This window comes from Onychostoma macrolepis, chromosome 03, assembly GCF_012432095.1.
Source record: "Onychostoma macrolepis isolate SWU-2019 chromosome 03, ASM1243209v1, whole genome shotgun sequence".
Classification (NCBI taxonomy): Eukaryota; Metazoa; Chordata; class Actinopteri; order Cypriniformes; family Cyprinidae; genus Onychostoma; species Onychostoma macrolepis.
Genome location: NC_081157.1, coordinates 34,003,686 through 34,015,711, shown reverse-complemented (window position 1 = coordinate 34,015,711; position 12,026 = coordinate 34,003,686). Strand labels below are relative to the sequence as shown.

General features: G+C 35.4%; 1 protein-coding gene and 2 gene segments (V, D, J or C); all 3 read right to left on the bottom strand.

The window, feature by feature from the left end:
• Nucleotides 1–2,378: 2,378 nt before the first annotated feature.
• Nucleotides 2,379–4,261, bottom strand: LOC131535025 (Ig heavy chain V region 6.96-like). The segment is given in 3 exon segments: nt 2,379–2,692; nt 4,012–4,107; nt 4,219–4,261. Coding segments are annotated over 3 exon segments (453 nt in total).
• Nucleotides 4,262–5,073: 812 nt separating this feature from the next.
• LOC131537914 (Ig heavy chain V region 914-like) lies at nt 5,074–5,620 on the bottom strand. The segment is given in 2 exon segments: nt 5,074–5,490; nt 5,571–5,620. Coding segments are annotated over 2 exon segments (363 nt in total).
• Nucleotides 5,621–10,592: 4,972 nt separating this feature from the next.
• On the bottom strand, nt 10,593–11,183 carry LOC131537855 (Ig heavy chain V region 914). The gene is made up of 2 exons (XM_058771538.1): nt 11,141–11,183; nt 10,593–11,042 (listed from the first exon to the last, which is right to left on the bottom strand). The coding sequence occupies exons 1-2, from the start codon at nt 11,181–11,183 to the stop codon at nt 10,729–10,731; spliced, it is 357 nt and encodes a 118-aa protein (XP_058627521.1). The 3' UTR covers nt 10,593–10,728.
• Nucleotides 11,184–12,026: the final 843 nt, after the last annotated feature.

Genomic DNA, 12,026 nt, shown 5'->3' with positions numbered 1-12,026 from the left:
ACAACGAGGGAGTACATTTGAGTACCAGATAGCGCCCCAAATACCCGCGTTATTTGGGGTTCCTCTGGCGATGCGGGAGGTGCGTTTCGTCGGCTGACGAGGGAGGGAGAGATCGAGGAGCTGCGCCAGGCCTGCGCGAGGCCTGCTACAGGATTCCGGATTGCGGGAGTGTTCACGTGATATTGAGATATCATTGTTTGATTTATTTTGAGCTCAGGAGAGTGAAGAGGCCATTTTCTGTTTCCCGGCCACTACGAACACGAGCCACGATTCAGGCCTGCAACGGGGGGTTTGTGATTGTGTGTGTGTGTGTGTGGGCCCACTATATTGGTTAATTTAGAGTTTTTCAGTGCACTGAACACATAGGTGAATATTCAGAGTATATTTGGTCTTATATATAAGAGTTATTGAATACTGTCATCCCCTTTTGAGTTAATCTGTTCAAATATACTTATATATATATATATATATATATATATATATATATATATATATATATACTATCATATATACTTGCTTTAACTCTGTATATTCGGATATATTGCCTGTCTGGGGTAAATTGTGTCATATTTAAAGGACAAAGTGAGTGAGCGAATATTTCACATTCTGAAATCCCTTTATTTTATCTATTTACATTTCTATAATTCTATTCTAATTAAATACTCTACTTTTTTCATATTTTTACCAGTGTTTTATTCTTTCTAAAGTGTTTATGTTGACTTGATTAGTTAAGGTGCGTATAGATTTACTTCTGCGTAGCTTTCTAAAAGAAAATTATTCATTTAGTGACACCAGAGGGGCCTAACTTCAACATCTGTAGGCATTTTATTAATGAATCTGGAGCACTTTCCTACTTAATTAAAATAAAGACAGGTAGGGGGCGCTACATTTGTTTTCTTTGTTTAATAAAAGCACAACCTTTTGTTGATATTGTGAGCGCACACAAATCAAAGTAGACCCTTTACAGTTCCGAATGATGTATTACTCTTACCTTTATCAGAAAAAAAAAAAAAAAAAAAAATGACGGCGTAGGCTATTTTAAGTTGTTTCCACTGAAGAAATGCAAGTGATTTCCCTGGTGCCTCCATGTCCTGCAGAGCGCGCTTTAGCTTCCACTCTCCGCACAAACTTGGATATAGGCTAGCACACATCATTATTATAGCGCAGGTTTAATGTTTAAACATTGTTATATGCTTGAACTGTTTTAGTATATCTATAGATTTTATTTTGGGCAAGTCGAGATGATTTGAGAAGGCTAAATTGATCAAACATAGGCTATGATCAGCTCACTGTATGCCGCTGGCCGCTTGGTCGTTATACATTATATAAAACTTATATTTAACGAACAAAAATACTCCAAACGTTTTTCTAAATTAACTTAATGAAAAAAAAGAATATAATTTCTGTAATTTATTCTTACCTACATTAGTTAACGTGTTATTTTTACATAAACCTGTATGGATTTTACTAGTTGGGCTTTTCATGAACATCTTACCAAACTGAAATGTATTGTTTAACTTTTAAGCTTTTTTGTTATTCAGATATTTTCAGAGTATTTATATTTGTTAACCAAAGAAGGTTAACATTTTTTTATAAAAATGTTTAAGTATTAAAGTTGTGTTAAAGCTAAAAGGCTAAACTATTCTATGTTTTACTCAAATTGAAAGAAAACAGTTTAATTTCTATTAAGGTTTATAGGGATTTTAAGATGTAGCCTAATTAGCGATTTGAATAATTAAGTTACTTATTGAGTAACTAAGTTACTTTTCAGACAGAGTAATCAGTAAAGTAATTTAAATACAATATTGATGATGTAATTAGTAACTGTAATTAATTAATTTTTGAAAGTAACTTACCCAACACTGCCCCCGTGGTCGTAAAGGTGGTCGTAAATGAGCAAGGAGAGAGGTGTTGTTTGCTCTCTTTGGAGATCTCCTCTCCAGATAAGTTTTATTGCTTTATTGCCTGGCATCTCTTTTGTGTGAGTTCCTGACGTTTTGAATTCATGAGGAAATATTTTCATAGGGAAATAATTTCACTCCTTTGGGGATCGATACCAAAATTTGTAGTATCACCCACCTCTAACATGCAGTTAGGTAAAGAGCCTCTGCAGGTTAAAGAACGGATGAGAATGGATCACAGCATTTCATAGCTTGCATGCATAAATCAAACATAGCTCTGCAAACACATAAAGGTATGTTATATTGGAAACACGAGAAATTTAACATTGCACATTTTTAATTACAACCTAACCAAGTTAGAATGTGCATTATAATTGAATATTTCTATGCGATGTAATGCGGCTGATCAGTTAATATTCATCATCTGTATATGTGAATGAGGAAGTAGTTTTTGTATTGCTTTGACACTGAACTCATTCACAGTGACTCTGTAGCGCAGTAATACACAGCAGTGTCTTCAGTCTTGAGGCTGTTCATCTGTAGATAGAGTTGACTGCTGGAATCATCTCTGGACACCGTGAACCTGCCCTGAACTGACTGGGAATAGTAGATTGGAGTACTAGCTGTGCTGATGTATGCAATCCACTCCAGTCCTTTTCCAGGGCTCTGTCTGATCCAGCTCAGATAGAGACCGCTGAAAGTAACTCCAGTTATTGTACATGTAAGTTTGTGAGATTCTCCTGGTTTTTTAACCACTGCTTCAGACTGAGTGAATGTCTGGCATTCAATACCTGTGGAAAAAGAAACAACATTACATGGAATGAAGTATATTGATACATTTTTTGCACTATTGTTATTCATGTATTGACTTACATGGTAAAATGGTCAGAATTACAAATATAAAAAACTTTTTAAACATGGTGTATGTTAAGTTTAAACCAGAAAGATAGCCTTTGTTTCCAGAGTTCAGATGTCTGTTCAGATCACAAAGATGCACGTCACATTTAAAGAAGCAAGCTGATTAGCATATTCAAATCAGAGAACTGATGATATAAAATGCTGACACCTGTTTGGTCCAGATTAATATTTTTGTGGTTAATGTTTGATCTATATAAACAGACCATTATTTTTGTAATATTAAAATATAAATTTTTCTGTTGCTAGAGAAAAATGCCATTTTGTGCATTGTATTACTTTTAATTTTATGTTCTTTAATGGGTTTAATATAATTGCTTTTCATTTTAATATGAAATTTAAAATATGAATATCATAAAATATTAAATTGCAGAAAATTGTCTTCACAATACAAATTTGAATAGCATAACGTGGAAAGTGTTTAAAACCACTGAAAATCAATTTAGCAAAATTCAGTATAGGCCTACAACAGGATAAAATTCAAGTGATGGATTGCTGCCATCTATTGGTGTTTAAGCAGTCAGCTGACATCTCTCACAGACCTCCAGGACTCACATCACACAGACAGAATAAACACTTCAGTTCACTGACTGACACAGATCTGATGATGAAACCCTCGATGCTGCTCACACAGTGCTGAAAACTTCTATCACTTCTGAGACAACAGCAGAACAGGGTCAAAAATAGCTCTATCAAAATACACCTTTACTGACCAACAGACTTTCTAACCTTATAGCAAGAGAGCAAAGTGATGCAAAATATAATGTTTTTTTTTCTTAGTTTCTGATTATAATGCTTATTTTAGCTTATTAGGTTTTTATTAGGTTTGCTGTTTTTCCATCTGATTGGATGCATATTAAATTTTAATATAATCAAATGAATTCCAGCTGTGAATGATGAACATCAGTGAATATAAGTTGTAAAAACATAACAATACTGCAATGTGAATATGATGTTTTTGTACAGGGAGGCTGTTGGTGTCTGTCACTGTGTATCTCTGGCACAATAATACACAGCTGTGTCTTCAGCTCGCATATTCTTTCCTTGCAGTGTTATTGTGTTACTGGACGTGTCTCTGGTGATACTGAACTTGCTTTTCAGGAATCCTTGTAGGCTAAGCCTCCATTATAATCAATTAATCCAATCCACTCCAGAGCTTTTCCTGCAGGCTGACGAATCCAGGCTGTATGCTCACTTGTAACTGAATATGAGACTTTACAGTTGATAGTGAGAGTGGCATCAGGACGGACAATCAGAGACTCAGGCTGAGTGAGTTCATATGAATCAATACCTGTATCAAATCAAATAATACCAGTTAATAAGAGAGCATGATGTTTAAAGACTGTTAATAAGTTTTTTCACAACAAAATGATGTATCAAACAGAAAGTAGACTAAACTTACAGGATATCACTGCCAGAAGCAGCACTAAAGATGAAGAGATCATGGTTTGTTTCACAGCACAGTTTGAATGAACTGAAGCGATTCTTCACTCTCTCTAGTGATCAGATGAATGTATAAACTGACTCGTGCCTGCTGTTTAAATATGCAACAGGAGATTTACATAATCATACAGAGCTACTGATCAAATCTACATGTTACAAAAATATTCATGTTAAGGTTCATATCATTTATTGCTCTCATTAGAAACATGTTAAACATTTTTTGTTTAGATAGTTTTCTCTAGTGGACATGAATTGATTTTACATCATTCTTTCCATCTTTTCTAATTCTTTTTGAGGGCTGGACATAACGGATATACTATATTGATAAAGAATATTTGACAGCAACAATAGCAGTAGTTCAATAAGCAAGTTTCTGTTGTACCTGCATCATTAATATTGCAAACTTGTGCACTGAAAACAAAATCTCTTGAAATATGATATAATTCATATGCACTTTTATATTCCTATGAGGATTTTTTTTACATTTATTCAAGATGTTTTAGATCAGAACTGCTTGTAGGTTATCACTGTGTTCATTTTTGTGCATCTTAAGACACTGTTGTGTCCTTCATTGTCATATTCTGTCCTTATAGAGTTATTTTGCTCCTGTAAGAGTCTCTGGTATTAAAAGTCTGCTTTTTAGTTTGTCACTGTAACATGTAGAACCACTACCACAAATCTACACATTAAAAGACACACGTTGTGTTAAAGGAGTCAGATATGCCTTTGTGCTGTATAATGTTTGAGCTTTTATAGTGAACTTCACTGCATACCATCTCCAGCGATGGTGTATATCATCTCATTAGGCTGCATTTTATAGATTTTTTTCATTCTCTGCTGCCACCTGTTGACTTTGAGTAACAAGACATGAAACAGTCAGTGTGGTTTTTGTTCAGCCGTACAAGACCTTTGTGTCACCGTGCTTGCTTTGCACAGTAATACATGGCTGAGTCTTCTGCTGTCAGGCCTGATAGTTTCAGATATGCCATACTCTTTGAATTATCTCTGGTGATTTCAATTCGACCTTTGAAGGATTCAGAGTAGTCATTGCCACTGCCGCCACTAGAAACACGTCCCATCCACACAAGTGGTTTTCCAGCTTGTTGTCTGATCCAGTGCATGCTACAGCAGCCAAAGCTGAACCCAGATCCTCTACAGGACAGAGTCAGAGTTTCTCCAGGCTTTTTCACAGCTGTGCTTTCAATGGACTCCATACTTTGACATTTTATACCTGAAAAGAAGATTGAAAAGACTGATTTCATCTGGAATCTGTTCACCCTCGACCTGATAATAGACATGAGGAAAACTCACGTTGTAGGCTGAATGAGAGCAGCAGTAAACAGAGTGCACTCTTCATCTTGAAAGTGGTGATGTAACACTTCAGATCCAATCAGCAGCACATAAATACTAAACAGATGTTCAGGATTGCTTTGATTTGCATTGGGAGGGTCACAAGGTGCAATCATGACTGAAGGGCCAAACTATTAACTATTCAAAACTACTCAAAATATTATAAATATATTAAATACACTTATTTTTATTATAATGTTGTTTTTGTACAGGGAGGCTGTTGGTGTCTGTCACTGTGTTTGTCTGGCACAATAATACACAGCTGTGTCTTCAGCTCGCATATTCTTTCCTTGCAGTGTTGTTGTGTTACTGGACGTGTCTCTGGTGATACTGAACTTGTTTCTCACACTGTAAAAAGTGAAAGTTGACTTAACTTAAAGAAATTGAGGAAACCTGTTGCCTTAAAATTAAGTACATAATAAATTTTTTTTTTTTTTAAAGTTAAGTGAACTTGACAATTAAATTAACTTATTTTTTTTTAATTATCATTTACTTAAAAATTTAAGGCAATAGGTTTCCTCAATGTTTTTAAGTTAAGTCAACTTATCACTCAATGGGGCAAAAACAGCCATGAACAGTAAATGAGGGAGAAAAAAATTAAATCTGATGCTGCACAAAAACTAACAATGCATGAAAGCCAATGTTGTTACTAATCTTTCACATGTCCAAGACTGTGATAAAAGGTAAAAAAATATCCAGTCCTCAATCACGTTTTATATTGAAAGTAAGTCATTTTGTGTTTTTTTCCCCCCAAATCAGTGACATCATTTATGAACTTGGCAATTAAAGAGTAAAAATCCTGGATTTTTTAAAAAAAGATTTAGTAGCTTTGATCAGGACTGAGGTTGATTAACAGATTTATGCAAAAAAAAAAAAAATGTATCTGATACAATTTTACAGCAGTTTAATTTAGTGGATGTTTTCATCCCGAACATAACGAAAGGGTAGTGAATTTGAACAATGCACAAGGGTTAAGTTAATTGTACTTAATTGCGATGCTTTAAGCAACAGAAAGTAATAAAAACTCGATCAAACTGAGTAATGTCAACAGAGCAGAAACAAATAAGATGAACGTAATTTTACTAAGTTAACAGTGCATCATCTTTTACAGTGTAGCCTGTGTATGTGCACATCCATAAATAAGGAGGACTCATGAACCACAAACATAAACATGTCCTGTGATTTGATCTTTTGCTTCATGCATTTATATTCATCAGACAACTGCAGCATATTTCATAAAGAAAACTGCACTGCACAGACAAAGGCTGCATGTTGTTTGAGAGCTAATTTGAGTTCTGCTTGTCATTTCCTGCTAGAACCTATGCATACACCACAGATGTGAGGTTATATATGTTTACATATTTTGCCTTTTTTGTCTTTTATGTAGGACAAGTATAAAAACAAGCACACAATGTTTTACCACATTATAGGAGCATGACATACTTTCCCATAATGCTGATTTAAGGGTCTCATGAAGGGTTGACAGTGCTATATTTCAGTTTAGTAGCATAAATATATTGTACTGGGCTATGAAAATTAAATATTACAAACTTACTGTCAGGTCTGGTAGAGTGTCTGTGTTTCTGGAAGAGACAATGGTAATTTTAAATCTGCTTTTCAGTATGTCACCTCTATTCAACCATTCAACACAGCATTATAGAGCAGCCTGCCATGCAGTGAACACAACTCAGAAAAGGTGATTTTAATGTCCAGAAAACATTTTACACGTAATAATGGCAGTAATAATTTTCATAAGCCATAACATTGTCGTATAACAAATGTCTGAATGAGCCCTTAAAGGGATAGTAAACTATAAACATCAAAATTATCTCATCATTTACATTTGCATCCTTATAAAACTATATGTATGTACAGTATGTATGTATTTTTCAGCAGTTTTTGTCCGTATAATAAAAAGTCAGTATATCCAAAACAACAATGGATATCACTGGCCTAATTAAACAAAAATATTGAGACATTTTTAACAATATATTATTTTGTTCACGTTTAATACCTGTATGACTTTGTTATGATAAATCAGTATTAGTAAAGATGACTGCATGTTTATAAGTAGAGATAGATTACGTTATGTCTGAAAACTGTGAAAATATACCCAAAATTTCCATTTTAAATCTTCAAACATTATTTGAGTTTTGTTATAAAACACATCACAGGTTTTATTGTAGAGCACGGCTGTGGCTTGTCTGCTAATCGGCCCTAATGTAGGTTTCCTGCTCTTTGGGTTTTATGTAAGTCATGTATAAAAATACTTTTGTGATGTACAGGTGCTGGTCATATAATTAGAATATCATCAAAAAGTTGATTTATTTCACTAATTCCATTCAAAAAGTGAAACTTGTATATTATATTCATTCATTACACACAGACTGATATATTTCAAATGTTTATTTCTTTTAATTTTGATGATTATAACTGACAACTAAGGAAAATCCCAAATGCAGTATCTCAGAAAATTTGAATATTACTTAAGACCAATACAAAGAAAGGATTTTTAGAAATCTTGGCCAACTGTAAAGTATGAACATGAAAAGTATGAGCATGTACAGCACTCAATACTTGGTTGGGGTTCCTTTTGCCTGAATTACTGCAGCAATGCGGCGTGGCATGGAGTCGATCAGTCTGTGGCACTGCTCAGGTGTTATGAGAGCCCAGGTTGCTCTGATAGTGGCCTTCAGCTCTTCTGTATTGTTAGGTCTGGCATATCGCATCTTCCTCTTCACAATACCCCATAGATTGTCTATGGGGTTAAGGTCAGGCGAGTTTGCTGGCCAATTAAGAACAGGGATACCATGGTCTTTAAACTAGATACTGGTTGCTTTGGCACTGTGTGCAGGTGCCAAGTCCTGCTGGAAAATGAAATCAGCATCTCCATAAAGCTTGTCAGCAGAAGGAAGCATGAAGTGCTCTAAAATTTCCTGGTAGATGGCTGTGTTGACTGTGGACATCAGAAAACACAGTGGACCAACACCAGCAGATGACATGGCAGCCCAAATCATCACAGACTGTGGAAACTTCACACTGGACTTCAAGCAACTTAGATTCTGTGCCTCTCCACTCTTCCTCCAGACTCTGGGACCTTGATTTCCAAATGAAATGCAAAATTTACTTTCATCTGAAAAGAGGACTTTGGACCACTGAGCAACAGTCCAGTTCTTTTTCTCCACAGCCCAGGTAAGATGCTTCTGACGTTGTCTCTGGTTCAGAAGTGGCTTGGTAGCCCTTTTCCTGAAGACATCTGAGCGTAGTGACTCTTGATGCACTGACTCCAGCTTCAGTTCACTCCTTGTGAAGCTCTCACAAGTGTTTGAATCAGCTTTGCTTGACTGTATTCTCAAGCTTGCGGTCATCCCTGTTGCTTGTGCACCTTTTCCTACCCAAATTGTTCCTTCCAGTCAACTTTGCATTTAATATGCTTTGATACAGCACTCTGTAAACAGCCACACCTTTCAGTAATGACCTTCTGTGACTTACCCTCATTGTGGAGGGTGTCAATGTTCGTCTTCTGGATCATTGCCAAGTCAGCAGTCTTCCCCATTATTGTGGTTTCAAAGAACAAGAGATACCCGGAATTTATACTGTAGGGATGGTCATTTATTTAAACTCAAATGTAAATATTCTAATATTTTGAGATACTGATTTTTGACTTTCATGAGCTGTAAGCTCTAATCATCAAAATTAAAAGAAATAAACATTTGAAATATATCAGTCTGTGTGTAATGAATGAATATAATATACAAGTTTCACTTTTTGAATGGAATTAGGGAAATAAATCAACTTTTTGATGATATTCTAATTATATGACCAGCACCTGTAGAGATGGAAATGGCGATGGAGGATGATAATGGGGAGGGCATAGAAGATGAAAAAACTGTGACTTAAAGACCATCTCGTCCAAAAGCTGGAAATCCAAAACACCAAATGCAGCAAAACCGTCAAATCCTGCAAAACCTCCAAGGTCCTCGCAAAGTCTAAGTAAAAGTGAAAGACTACTCACGCTGTTCTGTGTTCACCATCACCTTCTGCAACTGCCTGTTTCTGGGTACGGCTGCATTGATATGCTCCTTGAAGTTAAGGAATTTTGCTACAAATAGGCTACTAACACACTGTAAGCAGTGGCTCAGGTCAAACCTGACTCAGAAACTGACTTTTTGACTCAGAGAGCCATATATTTAACATATATTATGATCAAATTGCGATTAGATTGTTGAATAAAAAAATCTTGTGTTTTTATATTCACAGGCAATAAATAGGAAGTATAGGAGAGATGTCAAAGGAGCAAAGAAATTCAGTCGCCGTGCTCGGGCTGCCAATATTTGTGCCATCATTACGACTATCATCACCATAATTGTTGTTTCTGTTGTCGCTGCAATTGTTAAATATAAACCTGGTTATTACCATAGAATGTGTTATTTCAATTAAATTTTCAGATCCAGCCATTACAATGAAATATCAACAGCAAAACTTGTAGCTCTGGCTATATGAAAGGCTATATGATGCAATCTACATTCGTCTTCATTAGTTTTGCATCAGAATGTATTATTTTCTTGTTATTGTTTGCTGCTTATTATTAAACATTGCATTCTTTCTTCTATCTGCATGTACATCTTTGTCTTTTCATTGAATGTTTGTTCATGAGAAGTATACTGACATTTACCCTTTCACACACAGATTATTATATAGTTACAGCTCTTTGAAGCTATGCTACAGTATGAATTTACTTTTGTGCTGAACAAGCACTAGGCTTCAGATCAGCAGCACGTCCTGAAAAAAGGGGACCTTATGTGTGCATTATACTATATGCGCACACATAAATAAAGCTTATATAGCTTTCATGCATTTAAAGGAGCAAAACTAGAAATACTTTGAATTAGAGTGTTTGTGAAGTGAAGAGGAATCTTGATTGTGAATAGATTGTCTCGAGTTTTGAGAAGTTTAAAAGAAAGTATTCTGTGACTGTGTAGTTTCTGTGATTGTGTGAGTCACTGTGTAGTGGACGACTTCTTGTGTTCCACTGCAACCTACTGACACAGATGAGAACTGCAGTTTTAAACTAAAAGTGTCTAGACCAGTTTTTGTATCATTGCCGCATACGTTAGTGTCACTGTGATTCTCTTGCACAGAAATACACAGCGGAGTCCTCTTCTGTCAGTCCAGACAGTTTCAGATACATCATGCTTTTCGAATCATCTCTGCTGATTTCAAGCCTCCCCTTAAAGGATTCTGCCTTATGCCCACTTCCAGAACTGTAGCCCAGACCCATCCACACAAGAGGTTTTCCAGCTTGTTGTCTGATCCAGTGCATAGCACAGCAGTCAAAGCTGAACCCAGATCCTCTACAGGACAGAGTCAGAGTTTCTCCAGGCTTTTTCTGAACTGTGTTTTCAATGGACTCCATTTTTTGACATTGTAGGCCTGTAAAGAGAAAGTAGGAGAATGTTTTAGAAAAAATAATAATAATAAATTCTGTCTATCTATCTATCTATCTATACACGCAAATTGTATTAACTCACAGTTTAGGTTGAACAAAATTAGCAATAAAGGTATATTCTTCATCTTGTGATTGTTTATATGACTCTACAGCTTCACTCGGCTCAGCAGGATATAAATACTTGCAGCCTATCATAGATTATTTTGAATATGCATAATGAGGAAATGATGGAAGATCACTGAGATGATCTTTTACACTTACAAAGAGGATAACCAGAATCCAGTGTTTGAAGGGCTTATTAACATTCATTTCATTGATTACATATTTTAATGTTTGATTAGTATGAAATATTTATATCTAGTATATATTTAGGATTTTTATTCACTTAAATGACTAAGCCTATAACATAAAGTAGAATGTTTGTGAAATTAACTTTATCTCATGACATTTTTTTAAGAACCATAGAAAATATAATGATGTTGATAGAATGTCTGAATAAATGTTGAGAAGGTGTTTAAAAGAAAATATCCAGTGATTGTGTGAGTCACTCTGTAGTGGACTTTACTTGTTGGATTCTACTGCAACCTACTGTCACAGATGAGAACTGCAGTTTTACACTACAAGTGTATATAAAAACCCATTTTTGCATCATTAGTTTCTGTCTGACTCAGTGCATGTCATAGCTTCCGAAAGTAAATCCTGATCCTCTACAGGAAAGACTCAGAGTTTCTCCAGGCTTTACCACTGATACAGAAGAAATGGACTCCAAATTCTGACCTTTCACTCCTATTGAAAAATAAAATAGAAATAAGAACATAACATCAGGTAGAGTGAATATTTACTGTTACAGTTTGAGATGGTGTAAGGTTGCACATTATGACACACACTTGCAAAGGCCAATAAAAGCAGAAGGTGAAGCAGGTTGTTCAAACGTTGTTCAAATATTCAAACAGGCTAATTTGTTCAAT